Genomic DNA, 21,348 nt, shown 5'->3' on the forward strand with positions numbered 1-21,348 from the left:
GGGGGTGGGGGGGCGGGGAGGGATGTGGACCAGAGGTCACTGGGGACGTGACCTGCTTGTTAGAAGAGCATCATGGCACTCACTTGTCTCAGGAACCCATTCTGACCTTGTGGGGTTTCTCTGGGACCCACTTATGAAGAAAGTGGGTTGGGAGCTTAAAGGGAAAGAGCTATGGAATGGCCATGTGACTTTGGAAAAGTCATTTAACCTTTCTGAGTCAGTTTCATCTTAAAAATGAAGGTTGACTTAGATGACCCCTAAGATCTCTTCAAACTCTCCCATTGTATCACCCAACCTCCAGAAAAGCCCTCTTCTACCCATGGCCCAAAGCCTAGACTCCTCCTTTCTCCGCTGACCCCCTGCCCCTCCACAGCTACTGCAGGCTCCCCGGCCCCTCACCCCTACCCAGCTGCTCATGCTTCACACAGGACCGAGCAAACTGCAGGGGAACACACAGCACAACCGCGTCAGGTTTGACCTTCCCCTCAGCCCTGCCAGGGCCTGAGACACTCATTTATGTGCCTTTGACAGACAAACTACTGGAGCCTTGGCTTCTGTTCTATATAAGCTCCGTGTTCCTTCCACATGCTTGTTTATTCGCTTCTTCTCACATCGGGCAGACTGAGCCACTGAAAACACTGCTTCTCCAGTGTGAGGGGTGTCTCTGGGCTGGCAGCATCCGCATCCCCTGGGAACTTTTAGAAATGCGAATTCTCAGACCCCACTCCAGACCTTCTGGGCCAGGAACGCGGCGGGGGTGGGGGGGGTGGCCTGCGGTCTGCGTCTTAACAAGTCCCCAGGGAATTCTGATGCACACTCCAGTACGACAGCCACTGACTTCAGAAGCCAAGGCTGGCAGCGGCCTTGAAGTCACTCGTCTTACATGGAGGAAACGGAGGCCCAGAGAGGGACAGACCCAGAGTTCTCTTAGTTCTGAGCTTCTTTTTGTCACTGGTCAGATAACCTGCGTCAGGGTTTCCATGCAGACGTGTGCTAGGTATCTATGGGATGGGAAGAGGGAGGGACCTGGTTCTGTTGGGAGGAAGGGACAAGGGTCGCCACGGAGACCTGTTGATGCTACGGACTAATTACGTTGTGAAATGTTTTCCTTGCTGGAATTCATCGGGTCCGTCTCAAAAGCCTGACCTCCTCCTCTCCTCCACGAGGTGGCTCTAGCAGGTTGCATTACTGGCGCTGCCTGGCTCTTCCAGGGGCCTCGCAGGGGGCGGGGGGCGGGGGCTCCATCTGGAGGATGGCAACTAAAACCTGATTCTCCTCCCTCCACACGCACCTGTGCTCCCCTCCGCCGGCTTAGCCACCACCCGCTTCTCCGCCTTTTCTCTGTGTCAGGAAGTTGTGTGGCATCTGTGATTGCAGGTGCAACCCCTCAGCCCTCTGAAGTAGCCCCTAGAGAAACTCGCGGGACCAGGGAAGGGAAAAGCAGGGGATCTCGGGAGTACGGTTCTGCTTGAAGTCTGACCGTGGGGAAAACGTGGGCACAGAGAGGCTAGAATCGTGCAGGTGAAATGAAATAAGATATACAAGACACTTAGAACAGTGCCTGGCACTGAGCACATCCTAGGTGTCATGATAAGTTACAGTTTTTATATCACTCCCGTAGATTATTCAGCAAAATGACTAAAAACTCCCATCTCCAGAGACAGAAGCAAGGACAGCGATTTATTTGCTGGGAAAGGCTAACCGGTCACTCATGTCCAAGTGTGGGGTGGTCCGTCAGGAAGGGCTTGGCTACAAGGGGGAGACCGGAGGCTTCTTGCCCTAGGTCTGGCCTCCCTGGTGCCTGGCTGATTGCATCCCTCCCTGGCCCGGCTCAGCTGGGGACGTGGGGGCACTCAGGGTAAGAAGTGCAGAGGGAGGGGAGTTAGCAGAGAGTTCACTGAAAATGGAGCTGAGGATGCGGGGTGCAAGCTAGAGGTCAGAGAGAACACAGGGAGTGTGTCACAGAACTTTCCAGCTGCCTCAGCCGCCGTCATGGCTTCTTACAAGCACCACTCCCAGCGCCTATCGCCCATTTCCTTGGCTCTTCCTGTTGGCAGCCTGTTTGCTGTCTCCCAGCGTAAGTCCATTAGGCGGGGCCTTCCAGCGACAGCCTGTGAGCTCTCACTGGCCTCTCACCTGCGTGGACTCCCGACGGTCAGGCTTAAGTCTCTGTTCTCCACGGAGCATTGCTGTGGCCCTAACAAGACCGATGTGCGCCGATGCACACGCCTCGGCTTGGTAAAGCCCCTCCCTCTCTCTCCAGGGCCTGCCCAGAGCGCTGGCCTCTTAGCAGAAATTCAGTAAGCTGTTCCTTCTCCCGTCCAGCTGGCTGCCTGCTGGCCGCCTGGCCTCCTCTCCTCTCAGAGTGATTTGTCTCCAGCAGATGCTCCACCTTCTAAGTTATGCCCAGCGGGACTGCGGATGAGACGTTCTGGGGGTTGTGGAATAGGACAGGGCCTCCTCCGGTGTCGCTGGAGGTCCGAATCCATTTCCTGTTCAGTCCTTAGAAGGCAACTGGTGCCCTTAACCTTCGAGAGAGCGTCAGGCCAGTGCTCCTACGGGCCGTGAGAAGCAGGGGGTGTCCGTGTGATGTGCTGAGTGCTCAGGCCGTGACTGCAGAAGAAGAGGCAGAAGAGCCCTGGGGCGTCAGCACGAGGAGGGGACTTGGAGAACCACTAGAGCGGGGCTCTCAGCCCTGGCCACCTAGCATTCCCTGGAAGGTTCACCAAATGACAAGGCTCAGACCCCGCCTACCACACGTGGGGTCAGAATCTCCAGAGTGGGCCAGGGTTGTTTAAGTGCTCCTCGGGTGACTCCAAGGGACAGCAGGGTTGAGAACCACTGCACTGGCCAGTTTCCTCTCTTGTAGGGGCACCTTCGGGCACAGGAAAGCAAGGTGACTTCCCTGAAGTCACAGGGAGAGTTGGTGGCAGAGCTGGAGGAGACCCAGGGCTCCCGCCTCCTTGCCCTGCACCCCGCACGCTGCCTGCTGGGCTTCCTAGAGGCCGGAGGCCCTTTCTCCAGTCTTTCCCTCCTGTGCTTTCTCAGGAGACAGTGGTTGCGTGTTTCCTCTTGATATATCTGTGGCAGCACTGTTGGTGGAATTGTGTGACAAAGTAGAGCAGCCTGCCTTTCCTCTTATTTTAATGCCCCCCTGACATCGTAGAGCTTCTCCCCGGGGTTGGGCCCTGTGGACCTAGTCATTCTCTTCCTAATCCCCTCTCACTTTCTCAGCAGTAAGTGGCGAGGGCAGCACCTCCCAAGGGACAAAGATTTTGTAGCGGTGGTTTCAGTTCTGGGTGCATCTTAGAACCACCTGGAGGAGACTTTAAAAATTATTGATGCCTCACACACCACCCCAGACCAATTAATTCAGAGCCACCAAGGGCCTGGGCATCAGTATTTTTTAAGTTCCTTGGTAATTCTAATGGGCTGAGAGTCGCTGCTTTAGGGGTTTGCCACCCCCCAAGAGTCAGGCTTAGGAGGGACTTAAAGATCCATTGGTAGGGGTCAATATGCAGTTATATAAAGAACTCCTACAACTCAACAACAACAACAAAATACAATTAGATTTTAAAATGGACGAAGGACCTGAATACACATTTCTCCAAAGAAGGTATACAAATGGCCAATAAGCCCATGAAAAGATGGGCAACATCACTGATCATGAGGGAACTGCAAGTCAGTATGGCGATGAGAAACCACTTCATACCCATCAGGAAGGCTATTATTTTTTTTCACAAACCATAGAAAATAACAGGTGTTAGTGAGGTTGTAGAGAAATTGGAACCCTCGTGCCCTGCTTGTGGAAAAGTAAAATGGTGAATTGCTATGGAAAACAGTATGGGGTTCCTCAAAAAATTAAACATAGAATTACCATATGATCCAGCAATTCCACTGCTGGGTGTATACCCCAAAGAATTGAAAGTAGGGACTCAGAGAGGTATTGTTTGTACACCCATGTTCATAGCAAAGGTAGAAGCAACCCAGGTGTCCAAGGGATGCATGGGTAAACAAAAATGTGGTATATACATATAATGGAATATTATATAGTCTTAAAAAGGAAGGAAAATCTGACACATGCTGCAACATGGATGAACTTTGAAGACATTATGCTAGGTGAAATAAGCCAGACACAAGAGGACAAATACTGTATGATTCCACTATGTGAGGTAACTACAGCAGTCAAATTCATAGAAAGTGGAATGGTGGTTGCCAGGGGCTAGGGGAAGGGGAGGAATGTGGAGTTAGTGTTTAACGGGTACAGAGTTTCAGTTTTGCAAGACGAAAAAAGTTTTGGAGATGGATGATGGTGATGGTAATACAACATTGTGAATGTACTTAATGCCACTGAACTGTACCCTTAAAAATGTTTTTTTTTAAATCAATTAATTAATTAATTTTTGGCTGTGTTGGGTCTTCATTTCTGTGGGAGGGCTTTCTCTAGTTGCGGCAAGTGGGGGCCACTCTTCATCGCAGTGCACAGGCCTCTCACTATCGCGGCCTGTCTTGTTGCGGAGCACAGGCTCCAGACGCGCAGGCTCAGTAGCTGTGGCACATGGGCTTAGTTGCTCCGCGGCATGTGGGATCTTCCCAGACCAGGGCTCAAACCTGTGTACCCTGCATTGGCAGGCAGATTCTCAACCACTGTGCCACCAGGGAAGCCCAAAAATGCTTTTTTAAAAAAGCATTGGTCCTGGGTACTTCTGCCCCAGGTTCCAAAAAACAGTCTAGGTTCTTCTCCACCCAGCTCTATAGGATACCTGTGTTCCTTTTCTTTTCCTGTACAGTTTTTGCCCTGGCTCCAGCTGAGCACCTGGAGAAGCTATAAGGAAACGCCTGTTTGCTTAGCCAAACTAAACCAGGGCCAGGTGAGCCCTGGGGCACATGTCCTGGAGGAGAGGGGCAGTGCCCATGGTGACCCCGGCTTGTTTACAGGGAGTCCTCTCTTATGGGGTCTCCTGATGATTTCTCCTGTTATCACCTAGATGGCCTTAGGAACAGCTTACCCAGGCTGGGGAAGGTGTGAAGGTACAGAGCAGTGGAGAACAATGGGCTCTGGAGGCATGTACCACCAACAGCCTGAAGATGCTGAGTGAGTCTGTGATACTGTGGACTTATATTAAGTGTGACGTCAACTCGTAAAAATACCTGACATTTATTGAGTCTTACTATGGGCCAGGTTCTGGGTTCATGCTTTAATGTTTTCCTCATTTTACAGACAGGGAAACCAGGTCTTAGAAAGATCAGGTAACTTGCCCAGAGTCACATAGCTTACTAGTGGTGGATCTAGATTTGAACTCAGGTCTGTCTATTCCCCAAGGTCTCACTCTTCACAATGCTCTACGACCTCCCAAGTCTGAAAGCGTTTGAGACAGCTACTTTAGTTTATTATCCTTCACTCTGACTCGGCTCCCTTGGATTTAACCAGTCTCGCTGGGTGAAGGTTGAGAGAGCGTGAGCCCCGTACACACAGAAACACATACTGCCCTCCCACTCTCTCTCTCCCCTCTGGCCTCCTGTGCTCCCTTCCCTATGGGCAGTGGTGGCAGACAGATTTCATCCTGTGTGTGCTTTGCCCACTAGAAAGAGCCTGGTGTCCCTGGCTGGAGCAGAATGGCCCTGAGCAGCACTCTGGCCAGCAGGCTGAATGGGGTCCATCTCTGCTAGGGGCCAGCCAACTGCTGGAGCTGGTCCAGGCTGTCCAGCAGATTCACTGCAGGATGGGAACCCCCTGCACTTTCTGCTTCCCGGGGCCAAAATGTGCCTTTCCTATCTCCTCTGCTATCAAATGCAGACACTTAAAGTCTCCTCCTGTCTACCGACTCTGGAGGGTCTACTACAAGTCTCTCTCTCTTGCTTTTCAGTGTAATTCTGCATTAGGAGCAACTAGTCAACAACTAAACTCTCACGGTTTTCGTTTACTCCATAATGCCACCCATGGGGCTGTACCACGGGAAGCTGAGAAAAAAAATTGAAGGATGAATAGTCCCCAAACATTGCCTTTCAAGAATGAAGTGACATGTTAAAACTATGGCTTGCTGGTCTCCACTCCTACTCCATTTGCAGAGGACCACATCTGTAATTGACCAGCTGTGAGGAAGCCACTTTGAAATCCAGAACTCACACCCCACCCCATAGGACAAAATTATATATGAAAGTGTGATGAATGAGGATGGGAATAAGTTTCCATACTAGCCTACAAAATTTTATTTAGGAGTAACATAACTGAATATAGTATGTTTGCAATGAAAAATAGTGGTAAGGTTGTTTTTAAAAGTGACTATTGAATAACTAAAACCAAAAATTAATACATTTGAATGAGAAATGTAATTAACGTGAGTGCTGACACTTCTTGAAGAAAAGTGTTTTAAGATAGATGGAGATGTATTTGTAGAGACTCTAAAAGGAGCTCCTAGTCATTTTTCAGAATTATAAAAGGTTAGAATTTAAAATTTCTCTTTTTATAATTGAGTAGAAGTGGTCCTTGATTAGATTTCATTTTACTTCAGAACATTGAATTTTATGGGTTCTTAGAATCGTAGAATTGAAGAGCACCCTGAAAGTCTTCTGGTTCACTCTCTACCCTAATATAGGACCCCTTCTTAAAATGTCTCTGTTGGGTGGTCAGCCAAGCATTACTTGAGCACTCCCAGGGATGGGGAGCTCATTACTTCTAGAGGAAGCCTGTTATATTTTAGTACAATGCTAATGGTTGGAAATTCCTCTTACTTAGTGCTGAAATCCAGATACTTTCTGCTCATTCTCCTCCTATTCTCGCCTCCCCAGGCCCCCACTTGAAACCCACCAGTCCTAATTCTCATTCTCCATCTCCTGATCTTCATCTAGAACAAAGTAATTTGATTTGCATCTAAAATGATAGACCCTTCTTTCCTTGGGGAGAATTTCATTAGAGCCTATCAATTTCTCCATACATCTTTTATTAAATCCTTAGAGCAGAAAAAAACATTATGGATTAAATTCAACAATCCTAGCTTGTTTAAGGTGATTATTTGTGTGTGTGGTTTTTTATTGAAGTATAGTTGATTTACAATGTTGTGTTAGTTTCAGGTATACATGTTCTTTTCCAGATTCTTTTCTATTATAGGTTATTACAAGATATTGAATACAGTTTTCTGTGCTATACAGGATCCTTGTTATTTATCTAATTTATATATAGAAGTGTGTATCTGTGAATCCCAAACTCCTAATTTATCCCTTCCCCACCCCCTTTCCCCTTTGGTAACCATAAGTTTGTTTTCTATGTATGTGAGTCTATTTATGTTTCATAAATAAGTTCATTTGTGTCATATTTTGGATTCCACATATAAGTGATATCATATGGCATTTGTCTTTCTCTGTCTGACTTACTTCACTTAGTATGATAATCTCTGTGTTCACCCATGTTGCTGCAAATGGCATTATTTCATTCCTTTTATGGCTGAGTAGTATTCCACTGTATGTATGTGTATGTGTGTGTGTGTGTGTGTGTATATATATATACCACATCTTCTTTATCCATTCATTTGTCAATGGACAGTTAGGTTGCTTTCATGTCTTGGCTGTTGTGAATAGTGCTGCTGTGAACATTGGGGTGCATGAATCTTTTCAAATTAGAGTTTTCATCTTTTCCGGATATACGCCCAGGAGTGGGATTGCTGGATCATATGATAACTCTGTGTTTAGTTTTTAAAGGACCCTCCATACTGTTTACCCCTGCACATCGGTGCCTCGGTCTTTCACACACCTCTGATCTCATCTCCTTTTCTCTAGGCTCAGGCTTAGTGGTAACTGCCTTCCACTCTGAGGCTCTCTATGGGCTGGTCTTTTTTTTTTTTTGGTTATTCCCTGCAGTCATTCATATTGTTACTTGTTCTAAAGTAGCATTTTTATTACCTTTTATCCATATCCTCCTGATTTACCTCTAGAATCCCTTCCAGTTCTAAAACGTCTGCTTTTTTTCTCTCCACATCAGGAGAGAATCACTTTAGCAACCTAAAGTGATTAACCTAAGTATCCTATGTTTAATCCATCCAAGCATAGCATAAATATCCTCATTTTGAGGTGCAATTTATTAGGTTGAACCACATGAAATTGCCATTTTGGTAGTCAAAACTGGTGGAAAGTCAGCAATTTTAAATGGTTCAATCTAATATGTTACAATCAGCCTATCTTTTTCATAGAAGTGTACTTGCAAATCTTTGAGAAAACAGGGGAGGGCTTTGTACTCAGGGTGTCAGATGGGCCAGGAAGAGGACAGGGTGTGGAATGAGTAGAAACTCACTTCATCTTAGTTTCTGCATCTATAAGGGAAGCTGATAAAAATTACCCATCTCTCAGAGCTGCTGGGAAGCTCAGAGGAGGCAATGTTAAGGAAAAGTGATTTTAAACCGTGAAGTTGGTCTTTTTGTTATGTGTGCAGGCTAATTGTTTAGAATAAAACAAAAGCGACCCTGCTATGCACAAGGCTTTACAATGGTATGTGGTAGACCATACAATGACATGATGAGAGGCGTGGAGTAACTAAGAGTCTTGGGGTAGAAGACCTGGGGGCTCTGAATCCTGGCTCAGATACTGACTAGTTGATAACCTTGGACAAGATACTTAAAATCTATAAAATGGGCAATAATGCCCACTTCCCTTGAGTTAGACTTCTAGCCTATGCTTACCACCCTAGAGGCAGTCAATTAATGTTAATTTCCCTGCCTGCCCTTTGTTCTAGTTCTGATACCTCTGTAGGGAGGCGTCTAGAGTATTTCCAGCCTGAATCTTCTCCAGGGGTCAAGGGGTCAAGGTTCTGTTTCTAGTTCCATCCATAGGTTTTGCAAAGGCCTGACATTGTCTCTACTCTGCACTCTCCCCTCTCTCTCAGTTTCCATTCCTGGCCTACTCCGGGCCCTTTCTACAGTCTACCAACAGCAGGTCCATCTGGCTCTATGATTTCCCAATAAATAATGGTTTACTCCTCTCTTCTTTTATAAATTTATTTATTTATTTATTTTTGGCTGTGTTGGGTCTTCGTTTCTGTGCGAAGGCTTTTCTCTAGTTGCGGCAAGCGGGGGCCACTCTTCATCGCGGTGCGCGGGCCTCTCACTATCGCGGCCTCTGTTGTTGCGGAGCACAGGCTCCAGACGCGCAGGCTCAGTAGTTGTGGCTCGCGGGCCCAGTTGCTCCGCGGCATGTGGGATCTTCCCAGACCAGGGCTCGAACACGTGTCCCCTGCATTGGCAGGCAGATTCTCAGCCACTGTGCCACCAGGGAAGCCCCTACTCCTCTCTTCTAACTTTCTTTTGCCTTCTACCCTGTGGGTAGAGATTATATACGACATATTTAAGTTGAAAATTCAACTTATTCCCTGGCTTGTACCTCTCAATGCCCTGTTCTTTCAGTGATTAACTCTGGTTGTTAAAGGTAACATTCCGACCACACCATAGAGATGGGCCAGCCTATGTGAGGAGGGCTGTGCTGAGATGTTGAATGTGGGGCTGGGCATGAAGGTGTCCTTCCTCAATTCAAAGAGGAGAAGGGCATAGGGCAGTTTTGTAAAAACTGCCTTATTTTATTTTTAACTGATTTTCTTCCACTTACCTGTCTATGTTAGGATGGGCCAGAGATGGCTCAATAGTTACTGACCAACTGGAAGCCCTCCCAGGACAGTTTCAGGAAGAGGGAGATATAGGTGCCATCCAGTCCACGCTCTTCCCTCCTTTTTTCCATTTAAGACTAAAGGAGCAACAAAGACAATTAGAAACTGCCCCGAGACTACTTTGTTCTAGGTGAGATGTCCTGCCTAGGACCAGCTACCATCTTTCTGATACTATTTAGGACATCAAAGGGCTTGGAATCAAGGCCTCAAATAGGAAAATGTCAGGCCAGGCCACATCCTCCTTTAAGTACACCCCAGTGCAGTGCTGCCTCCAAGAGGGACTGGCACAGGAGGAGATGTTGCATTATCAAGAGAAGGAACTGATGTCTCTGGGGCTCCCTGCAGAGATCCTGCCCCTCTCCTTTTTGTAGCTGGCCTGCTGAGACTTAGCTCATGCCAAACACCTGTTTCAACAGCAGTTTCATGCCTCCTGGTGTCCTCTGTAAATCTGTGAAGTCTGCACGAGGATGAAGCCTCTTATCATCCGGAGCGGAGGGAGGGTGAGGCTTAAATAGCATCTTTGCTCCTTGGAGCCTCGTGAGCAAGCTCAGAGCTGGTGGAGCTCAGAGCTAAAATGAGAGCCTCGGACTCAGTCCTAGAGAGGAGAGGTTGCTGCTGATGGTGCTTGCCTAGGAGAAGCTGGGGATAGATGACGGAGAGGAGGTCACTCCAGAAAACAGAACTTTCCCCAAAGAGAAGATGATGCAGTTGTCTCTTACTAGAGCTAGCTAAGCTGAAACCACTTTCCCCCCAAAAGAGCAGGGGACCCAGAAATGACATGCACTGGATGTGGCCTGGGAAAGAGAGAAGGAGCGACAGTGGCCTCATAGCTGGGGGCGTGCCCACCCTATGTGCTTAGGGAAGGTCACAGGGGAGAGGGTCGTGGAGGTCGTGAGGAGCAGCCCTTGCAGGCCTAGGCCTGAGGAGCTCTCAGCGGCGGGATTCTGATGCTGCTTGGCCGGACAGTGTCAGCATCCTGCTGAGGCCACCTCAGTGCCTTCCCCTGTGTCACTCAGACCTCGAAAACAACTACCCTTCCTCCATAACCCTTGTAGGATTGAAACTGCAGTCTGAACCCAAACTCGGCAGCATGTATGAGGAGCGCTTCTGTTTGCAAGTCTTGCCATGTTTAATACCAGCTCCCTGCCTGCCAGCAGCAGAGAGGCTGTCCACTCATGGACCAGCCGGCTCCTTTCCTTGTACTTGCCTTTGGGATAGGACTGGGCTGCCTACTTTCCCCACCTTTGTCCCCCAGCCCCAGCCAGGAACGCTGATTCTGATACCACGTCCACTTGCCTTACTCTCCACAAGGCCCTGAAGGCCACAGGAGGTATGGGTGCCTACTTTTGTACACAGGTGGGCACGTAGATAATTACCATTGCTGGCTCCCGGCTTCAGGGGGAGGCCTGGGCTCAGCTCAAACAGTCCATGGCTCCTGTCTCACTTCAAGTAATAACAAAGTCCCTTCTGTGGCTGCAAGGAGGCTCCTGCAGAACCTGCCCCAGAGCCTGTTCTCTGACTTCATCTCCTCTGTCTTAGTTTCCTTCTGCTGCTATAACAAATTACCACAGGCTTAGTGACTTCAAACAACACACGTTTATTCTCTTGTAGTTGTGTAGGTTAGAAGTCCAACATGGGCTCTAGGGGAGAGGCTGTTTCCTCACCTTTTCCATCTTCTAGAGGCCACTTGCATTCCTCGGCTCATGGCCCCTTCCTCCATCTTCAAAGCCAGCAATGTTGCATCCCTCTGGTCCTTCTTCCAAAGTCACATCTCCTTCTGACAACAGTGGGAAAGGTTCTCTGCTCTTAAGGACTCGTGTGATTACATTGTGCTCACCTGCATAATCCAGGATACCCTCCCCATCCCAAGGTCCTTAATCACATCTGCAAAGTCCCTTTTGCTGTGTAAGGTGACATATTTACAGTTTCTGAGGATTAGGGTGTGGACATCCTTGTGGGGAGGGGCATATTTTTCCTACCAAATCCTACCACCTCCTGACCAGCCTGCCTGACTGAACTCTTCCCCAGTTGAGCCAGACACTCTGCTACCCAGCACCCACCCCTTCTGTCACCTCTGCCTGGAACACTCCAGGTCCTCAGATACCTGGACAGCTGTCACCACAGTTCCTTCACATCTCTGCTTGAATGTCACCTGATTAGAGAGGTCTTTGCTCACTCCCACCCTCTTCCATCCCACTGTGTACCCCTTTTCCTGTTTTACTTTTCCTCATTGCAATTATGGCGCTACATGACATATTTATTAACGTTTATTGTCTATTCCCCATACTGCCCCCACCCCAGATTTCCTGTACAAGTGCAGGGATTTTGTCTATTTTGTTCATTACTCTGTCCCTGGTATCAAGAACAGTAGCTGGCATAAAAGAAGTTACTGTAAATATTTATAGGAAGGAAGGGAGAGAGGGAAGAAGAAGGAAGGAAGAAGGAGGGAGGGAGGGGAAGAGAAAGGACCATGAATCAAGGACCCCTGAGAGAGTTCATGTGTGAAGGGCGAGGCTCAGTGTGTCCTCCATCCCCTGAGAACTGGAGAGGAAACCGGCCAAAGCTTTACCAGGGGAGCCTGAGGATGGGGATAGGGAATGATGTTCTGATGCTAGGAGTTCTGAGTGAGAAAGTCTTTGAAATCCTGCTTCCTGGGAAATCTTCTCTGGGGACACATGGGTTCAGCACCTCTCATTTATCTGGAATGGTTGAAAACTCAGAAATATAAGGATGGGCAGTGTCTTCCACATTCCCTCCTATTAATGAAATCTCCCATAAACTGACCTGAGTTACATCAAGGCAAAATCCACTTTGCATTTAATGTGTCAGAAACCTCTTCATTGCACCCATGAATCTACATGCTGCCGCAGCTGCTACTTCTGCCTGTGGGAGGGGAGGGGGCACTGACGGTTGGAATGAAAACACCATCCCTCATAGTGGACACTTAGCAACGGCAAGCCTTCCCAAATTGGAACTCAGAGTGATAGACGGGCACTTCTTACTGTCCGAGTTTGGGAACACTTTGACCTACTTAGAAGTGAACGTTTTTGGAAGTAGATAAACCTGGAGTGGTTTGTTTTTAGCAACTCCAACTGCAGTCATCTCTCACTTTGATAAATAGCTTGTCTCCTCCTGAGCTCGGATCTCCAGGAGCCCGTCCTGGCGGCCCGCAGCTCCACCCCAGAAGGGCATGAGCACTGGTTGTTCTGGGGGAGACACCCGGGTCCTGTGTGAAGCCCCACAGCCTTTTCAGCATCGCCTGGACTACCCTTACCTGGGGCTTGGTTCAGTCCAGAGGGTGATCGGGCATACTTCCTTCCTGAAAAACAGAGGTTTGTTGGCAGGGCGAGCCGACGCTAAGCTTTTTGAGCATAAGTGAGACAGCCAGAAGGAGGCAGACACTTGTCAGATGGGCAGGCAGAGAGGGAGCGAGGGACACCTTTACAGGGCATAGTTGAAGACAGATAGGACGAGCTCAGTGGTGGTTTAGTCCTTGGATTCTGGGAGCTGTCGCTATGTGGATGGAGGCACCCACGGGGCCAGCAGGCGTGCAGTGGTTAGACCACACTAAACAGGTATAGTTAGGAGAAGAGATTACTATGCATAATGCTGGCAATCATGCTTTCCTGTAGACATTACTATTAAAATAACACATATAACCTGGGAATGGTTGTCCACATGGACGTTACACAATTTTGAAAGACGTATTTGGAGTTCTAATTAAATATAGAAGCAATGTACAAATTGCACCTCCTTTGTTTTAATAAGTGTTTCTGGTCACTGATAATTATTCTTCTTCACATAAGGATGAAACCTCTACTTTATGTCCAGTCTTGGTCTGCCTCCAGTTTCCCTTTTCTGCCACAAAAAAATTGAACCAACTGCTTTCCTAGAACTCACCTTGTTCTTCTTTGTCTTTGCTCAGGGAACAGTCTTATTCAATTTCTGTTTCTCATATCATTTTCCCATTATAAATTCCCATATACAGGTTAACTTAGTGACTTGCAGCTAGTAGATATTCAAAATCCAACTCTTCGTTGTATAAATGATCAGTACTTGACAAGAACCTCAGAGTTTTAAGCCACAGTCGGAAACGGAGGCCAGGACAGGATAATATGGGGAAAATTATGAACCACCCTGGTATCAGCCATCAGGCAGTTCACAGGCCAGAAATCTACACAGGGAAGATGAGGGTTAAGGAGCATGCGGTCAGTAACTAGAGAGTGTCGCGGGTCGTGGAGGGATGTCAGAGTCTGAGAAAGTGAAAACATTTGAGTCCAGGTGCTCCCTAAACTCTGTAGGTACCACGCAGGAAGTAATCCCAGAGTCCCAAGGTCCATGGTCCTTTGCCCTGACTTCTTACTGAAATCACCTGCAGAGCTTTTTACAAACTCTAGAAGGGAATCTGGATCAGAATCTGGGAGTGGGTGCTGGAAGAGAGATGTACTGCTGGAGGAAAAGGCAGGTAAAGTGACTGGTTGGGGTGGAGCTGCCCACAGTCCCCAGAAACCACGCCCACAGCCCTCACCTGGCATGTTCCGGAGAAGGCGTGTACTGTACTTGTCGCTGTAGGAAGGTTCTCGCAGGAATCTCTAGGCCTGAGTTGCGGCACAGTTGCTATTGCCTTCTGTCTCTGGGCTGAGCTCTCAATAAGAAATCTGGATAAATGTGATTTTGAAAAACTCAGTTCCTGTAAATCTGAGGAGAATAAGTCTAAAGGACAAAATTGGACACATGTCTGTTGGTGAAAAGGGCAGATGCCTTAGGTCATGGTCCAGCGTTCCTGAAGCCTGCGGCTAACTTGGGGGGAGAGGGCAGACCCACTAGTCCCTGGTACCAAGCCCAGCATTGTGGTATACCGGGCCCAGTATGTGTGCAGGCTGAGACCAGCAGGAATTCTTTGGGGTTCACTGTTGTGGGAAATGGAGATGAGATAAAATGGACACATCGGTAGGCAGAGAGCCTAATTCATGTAAGATAGACTTTGACCAGAAGCATAACTAAAGACAAACTGCCAAAAATAAGAATAAGATTCAACCATCTGTTTGGAAATTAGGAACACTCCAAAAATATTGCTATAGCTCAGAGGTTCTTAACCTGAACTTTGGGAGTGGGTGGAGTGGAGTTTGCAAACCTTGAGATTATAGAGATTCAACTGCCTTATACAAAAAAAGATGTTTACTTGGGCTCCGATAAGGTCCAGGGATAGATAAGACTTTGGAGGAAAAGTGTATTCAGGTGATGGCATCAAACCTCACACACAACCCGCTACCTCTCTCTCATTTCATCTCTTTCCTCCATGTTGGCTTTATTCTCAGGCAGCTTCTGCTTATGTAGTTATGGCAGGATGGCCTCCAGCTGCTTTACATTAACATTCCACCAACTTAGAAATCTTCTGGGAAGGGATTTCTGCTTTCCCAGTAGTTCTTGCTAAGGTCTTCTGGTTTATTATCATTGGCTGAAATTGGGTCATGTGCTAAATCTGAACCAGTCCTTGTAGCTGGCTGGCCAAGCCCAGGTCATGGGCCCGTCCTTAGAGTGGAGGGTGGACAGAGGGAGGATGTCAACTACATCCACGAACATGGTCTGAGAATGGACGAGAGCTGGTTCCTCAAAGAGAAATCAAGGTGCTATTACAAAAAGAAGGGGGTGTGGATTACAAACAGATGGGAGAGACCGCTAACTAGTGGTTCTCAAAGTGTGGCCCCTGCACCAACAACATCAACGTCACCTGGAAACTTGTAGAAATGCAAATCCTCAGGCCCCACCCCAGACCTACTTAATCAGAAAGTCTGGGAGCGGGCCCAGTAATCTGTGTTTGAACTCACTATCCAGGTAATTCTGATGCACACTCAAGTTTGAGAACCAGCACACCACACCAGTGGTTCTCAAACTGTGCTGCATCTTACAAACACCTGAGGAACTTTAAAAAATACTGATGCCCAGCCTCACCCAAAGGGGAATTACTCTGAATCTTGAGAGGGTTGGAGGGAGGAAGACCCAGGCATCAATGGCTCTTAAACTTGGTTCCACCCTGGAATCACCTGGAGAACCTTAAAAAAAAATTCTAATACCTAGGATTTAGAAAATCTTCCCTGATGATTCTAATAAGCATCTGTGTTTAAAAACCATTTCCCTACCATCCCCTCCAAATGGTCCTGAGGACAATTAAAACATCTAGATGTAAGTTAGAGGATTCAGGCACCTATTTTCTTAAATCCCTCAACTCAAAACTTGGTCAAATATCTGACATTGATTCCCTTCTCTTTCACGTTCACGTTGAATCTGTCCTAGTGGCTAGCTCCACAAGGACTGGGATTGTTTTTGTTCGTGAATGTAGACCCAGTGCCTAGAACAGAGCCTGGCATATAGTAGGCACTCAGTAAGTGTTTGCTGAGTTAATGAATTGGTCTGAAATCAGTCAGTGTCCCAGTAGTGTTCAAGACTTCCTCGCTGGGTTGTAGACATCACTGGTATCATTCTGGAAGGCACACGAGGACGGCAGTGGGACTCTTGGGTTATGGATGCCTAATGAGTCTCCAAAATGTGCTGACCATATCAATTCAAGATGGGTAGGTGTTCCTAATGGTTTTATGCCTTTAAGTTGACAGTAGGATGGATTCCTGGGTTATAATAAGGACCAATGGAAACATGCCTGATGGATCCTTTTCATGGAGACTAAGACTACTTTAGGGTGTACTTGTACTCTGATTTTTTTTGAAGTATAGTTATACAATATTATATAAATTACAGGTGTACAACACAGCGATTCACAATTTTTTTTAAAATTTATTTATTTTTTATTTATTTATTTTTGGCTGTGTTGGGTCTTCGTTTCTGGGCGAGGGCTTTCTCTAGTTGCGGCGAGTGGGGGCCACGCTTCATCGCAGTGTGCGGGCCTCTCACTGTCGCGGCCTCTCTTGTTGCGGAGCACAGGCTCCAGACGCACAGGCTCAGTAGTTTTGGCTCACGGGCCTAGTTGCTCCGCGGCATGTGGGATCTTCCCAGACCAGGGCTCGAACGCATGTCCCCTGCATTGGCAGGCAGATTCTCAACCACTGCGCCACCAGGGAAGCCCGATTCACAATTTTTAAAGGCTGTACTCCATTTATAGTTGTTATAAAATATTTGCTATATTCTCTTTGTTGTACAATATATCCTTGTAGCTTATTTTTTACCTAATAGTTTCCAGTACTCTGATTTCTGAAGCAAGGGCTGAATCTTCCTCAGACATCTAATTCAAGCCAGTTTCTACACGATGATGTTGTCAGCCTCTTGCAAAAGATTATGATGCAAAGATGACCCAGTGTCACTTAAACACAAAGGCCCAACAGGTAGGTTTAAGTAAAAAAGGAACTGGTTACTCACCAAGCAATTTTGAAGCATTTTTGAATTCCTATCAGAGTGCCCCAAAAGTATTCAAGGAGGTGGATTGGGTGGGTAGACCAAATATGGACTCTTGTATCATAGCATCCAGACAGTGGATCACAAGCAAACAAGTTCACTTTTCCAAGGGCTGAAGGTACTGGCCATTTTCTGCTCTGGGCTTGCAAGGACAGCAAAATGGGTGTTATATTTGGTGATATAGAAGAGAGAACTAGACAGCAGTACCGGTTGCCACATCCTGCAGTAATTCAAGCTGTCAAGATGAGACTGACCAATAGGATGATCAGTGAATTCTGGAATCTGGGGTGTGGGCTGCATGAGCAATTTGAACTTTCATTTCGCTGTTTCGTATGTGGAGCACCAGGGGTACATTTCCTGCTCGACAGTGAGATTCTTATATAACACTTGCCAGGAGGGGCCATCAGGGAGACGGCAGTGGTAGACCTAGAAGTTAGATTTTGACTATGGGTTCTGCTCTTCCTACATGGTGAAGCTTTTTAGAGTTTCTCTTTAGAGTTAAATCATCGAAGCCTCATCAGCATTCATTCATTTAGTTTCTTCAGATTTAAAAGAGGACCCTACCTTATAAGGTTTTTTGGTGTGGATAAATGAGCTAATGTATAGAAGGCAACTAGGAAACTGCTTGGCACAAACAAATGCTCAATAAATGCTAGCTTTTGTTACTCATGAAGTTGTGCTACTGTGTTTACTGAGCATCGACTGTGTTCCAACCATGTGGCAGGTGCTGCAACACAAATAAATAAGGCCAAAACCTAAGCATGGTTCAAACTGAGAAAGGAAGCCCCAAATCCTGGTAACTCCTAAAAGTCTTGTCCTGTGGCTATCTTTCTTCCAGGTGGGAATTGAGTGATCAAGCTTCTGTTTTTTATCCCTCTCACAAGCTTCCCCCCCTTTTTTTTTTCCTGATGAATGGGCTCTCTCTACTTTGAGTGCTGTATGTTTCCAGCCATCCCTTTTCCTAAATCTGGACACAAAGGAATGGGAGAGATGCTTTGTGAGTGATAAACACAGTGGTTCATGGGAAGGTCCAGTTGGCGTGGTGCAGGTGGGCTTCTTGGGGGGGGGGTAGGGGGGATGTGAGCTTGACCTTGAAATATGAAAAGACTTAAAAAGGAAACAGATAGGGATTTAAGTAAAGGGATGATAGACCCACTGGGTGTGGTTGGGGGGGGGGGTGAATGGACATCTTCCACCATGAGTAAGGTGTCTGCACTTTCTCTGTAGGCATTCACTCAACTGGAACTATAAAACATCTCTCTAACAGCTACTTCATGGATATGTTTTAAAATTCTCTTAGCAATCCTGTAACATGGGAATTCTTTTTCCTTCTTTTATTTTTTAAATGAGGAAACTGAGGATCAAAAAAGTGAAATGACTGGCCTAAAGTCAGACAGCTACTAGGTGACAAAACAGCTTTGAACTTCCGTCTTATGGTTTCTTTGCAATACTGAGCTTTCCCACAACATCATTACCACCCTGGAGCCGATGAAAAGGGGAGGCACGATTATCATTATTAGCCTTAAATATTAAAAAGAAGGAACGAAAAGCGTAGGTGAAGGTGTTTTCAACACAGAGGGGGCTGTTCATGTTCGGAGGCTGAGGACAAGGAGGGGGTGAACCTGTCAGAGAAAAGGCACTATTGAGTCCTGAACCTTCTAAGTCTGCTTCTCTGCCACCTCTTTGGCCTCATCGGATTGCGGATTTTAAGCCAGAGCTGACTGTGGCGGCCTTTGAGGAGAGGACGCTGCACTAAAGGGGAAGCACCTGTTTTGCGCCGAGGGTTGTGTACGCGCCTCCTCCCCTCGCGTGCCCCGTGCCGGCGGCCAGAGCGGCCTTGCCTAAGGCTCTGGGCCACGCTGCCGGCGGGACTCGGGCAAACAGCTGGACTTTGGAACTCCGCCCCCAGCGCCGCCCTCCCCGCCGGCCCCTCCCCTTCTCCCCAAGGTGGCCCTGGCTCCCAGAAAGTCGGAGTCGTTGCCGCGGTGCGGGGCGGGAGGGCGGGGAGGGAGGGCCGAGGTTGCGAGCTGGCCCCGGGGCCGCGGTGGCCTGCCTGCTGCGCTCCCACGGCGGCGGGCACCCCGGGCCATGCGGGAGCGCTGGGGCCGCGCGGCAGCATGAAGGGCGGCGACCGCGCGTACACCCGAGGTCCCTCTTTGGGGTGGCTCTTGGCGAAGTGCTGCTGTTGCTTCCCGTGCAGAGGTGAGTGGCTGTCGGCGCTGCGCCTTCTTTTTAGGCAGAGACCGGGGCAGCTGAGTATGGGGTGGCGGGGTGGCGGGGAGCAGACCGTGGTCTGGGGAAAATGGGGGTGGGGAGGGGAGCACGGCAAAGGGAGGGTTTGCTCCCAACTGTGTTCATTGCAGTTTCTGCGGCGCGAAGCGGTTCGCTCGCTCTCCACTCTCAGAAGGAGCTTCTGACTTGGATGCGGAGCTGAAGTTTGGGAACTCAGTTACTTACCGGCGACTCTGGATACTGGGCTCCAGCCTGCAGAGGGCTTGGGGCGCGGATGCGGGGGAGAGGGAGAGGCCACTCGGAGCTCTGCGCGTCCCTGTAGTGGCAGAGTTACACTTTCCTGCTCTCATTTACATGTGGACCTCAGCCGCGGGGTTAACAGATGACTCTTAGCTAGAGGAATGTGTCTGACACTTGTCTCTACACCAGGAACTATTTTTGCCAAGTGACAACTTTCTTTGGGGACTAGAGCGGGCTTTTCTCTGCCTGGGCTTTGGCAGGTCAGCGTGGGTCTGCAGCTCTGGGCCGGAGCTTGGCTCATTAATTAACCAAGAACTCTCTATGTACCCAGTTAGGACTGTGTTTAATTATTCTGCTAATTTTAGTGTTGTCAAGGAGACTTGCAGGAAGCAACTAATTTCCCCAAAATCAGCCTGCAAAACACGATGGTGAGAAGGATGACAGAAGGAAAGTTATCAATGTGTAGCCTATCCTGAAAAAGAAATCGAGCCCTTCCTAGACAGAGTTAACAGATGTTCCTAACACAGTTCATGTCACTTTACCGCCTCAGCTTGGAGGGTCGGGGAGATTCTGTTTCTGTGTGGTTAGAAGTGAGAATATAGGCTCTCACTTGACATAAGCCCTTTTAAAATTTCACCTGTTGGGTGTCTCGCCTCCACCCTTATTTGCAATGCCCCAGTCTCCTTACCCATCCTCGCCTAACGAGTCCTGATGGAACTCTCTGGGAGTTACTGGTGAATAAACTTCATCCAAGTGACCACCGCATCCTCTGTGCCCACCCCACACATAACCCTGACAAATTCTCCATGCTAAGCAGATAGGAGACTACAAAAACTAATTAAATCTGAAGGACCTTTCCCCAAGTCATTAGGGTTCATAATCTCAGCGTCAGATTCTCTCAATCCTGCATTTAATTAGAACAGCTTGGAACTGAATAGTAGCTAACTCTAAAAATCAGAATTCAGAGGGAGAAGGAATTTTAGGAGGCCAGGGACCCTCACAAAAATCCAAGCCTAGTTCAGAAACGTTCAAAACCAAGGCTGGGAATTGAAGCAAGGGGGTATTAAAAGGGAGAGGAAGCAGGAAATGGCCAAAGGGAATCCGAGTGTGTGGGTTTGCGCTGAAGGCTGGGCTGCTTTCATGGTGAAGGGTTTCCAAGCAGGATTTCTTGGGAGTCCATTTCCTGTCCAAAGGCAGAATTTGGGAACGTGGGCGGTGCTTATCTAAAGGCCCTGCAGCTGCCTCCTTGAGTCCAGATGTGTGGCAGCCGCAGCTTCCTTACAGAGTAATTCTCCAGGGGTCTCTCAGCCTTTGCTTTGTTTGTGAATTGCCCTGGCGGGCCCTCCGTGTGGTGGTGAGAGGAGGGGGCTGGGAGCCCCCTTGGGGTGCCTGCTGGGTCACCTCCTGTCTGCAGGACTGGGAAAGCGGCGGCTGCAGGCTCTGTGGCTTGCCAGTGGGGGGAGGGGGGGCGGTGCTGGAGCCAGAGCTGGAGGAGACCATCGCCTCTCAGCTGAAGACAGAGGGAGGCAAAAGGCCCAAGCAGTGAAAGCAGCTTAAAAGGGAAAAGGAGGGTAACGAAGGTGGGTGCCTCTCGCCTTCTCCTTCTTCAGTCCTTATTCTTTGCCACATCTGAAACATGTGAAGATGGAAAACCGGGGCTCCAATCTGAGGAAGATGGTGGGGGACGTGATTTAGCCACCCTTCCAAGAGCCCCTGGCGGCCGCTGGGCAGGATGATGTGTCTGAGGTGTTGGGCACTGCCCGGGGGCTCTCTGAGTCTGCTCTAACAGCAAGAAGAGCTCAGAGTCCCCACCCAGCCCGAAGGCA

At 48.3% G+C, this 21,348-nt stretch overlaps 1 protein-coding gene and 2 long non-coding RNA genes across 17 annotated transcripts in view; 1 reads left to right on the forward strand and 2 right to left on the reverse strand.

Annotated features, from left to right (window-relative positions):
- LOC309628841 (kalirin) overlaps positions 1-21,348 on the forward strand; it is a gene marked incomplete at its 3' end in the record, with an annotated part of 315,688 nt that overhangs the window by 181,170 nt on the left and 113,170 nt on the right. The window contains exon 1 of one of the 14 annotated variants that reach the window (XM_082392271.1): positions 18,999-19,252. The exons of 8 other annotated variants lie outside the window; for them this stretch is intronic. In XM_082392271.1, the coding sequence (XP_082248397.1) occupies positions 19,168-19,252 (85 nt within the window). In that variant the 5' untranslated portion in view covers positions 18,999-19,167. Of the gene's footprint in view, positions 1-18,998; positions 19,253-21,348 lie in introns of those variants that run through there. 5 more of the 14 variants (XM_082392256.1, XM_082392255.1, XM_082392261.1 and 2 more) reach the window with 5 other exon arrangements.
- On the reverse strand, positions 121-20,929 carry LOC309628868. Of its 2 annotated transcripts, XR_014244754.1 has the most exons (7): positions 19,508-20,929; positions 14,175-14,304; positions 12,921-12,965; positions 11,311-11,423; positions 10,051-11,198; positions 9,589-9,723; positions 121-2,613 (listed from the first exon to the last, which is right to left on the reverse strand). It is a non-coding gene; the product is annotated as an uncharacterized lncRNA (long non-coding RNA). The 2 variants fall into 2 exon arrangements; XR_014244755.1 differs by having other exon boundaries at positions 9,589-11,198.
- Positions 16,435-18,386, reverse strand: LOC309628872. Its single transcript, XR_014244759.1, has 2 exons — positions 17,015-18,386; positions 16,435-16,677 (listed from the first exon to the last, which is right to left on the reverse strand). It is a non-coding gene; the product is annotated as an uncharacterized lncRNA (long non-coding RNA).

The sequence above is a fragment of the Balaenoptera borealis genome (assembly GCF_965194805.1).
Source record: "Balaenoptera borealis genome assembly, chromosome: 5".
Taxonomy (NCBI): domain Eukaryota; kingdom Metazoa; phylum Chordata; class Mammalia; order Artiodactyla; family Balaenopteridae; genus Balaenoptera; species Balaenoptera borealis.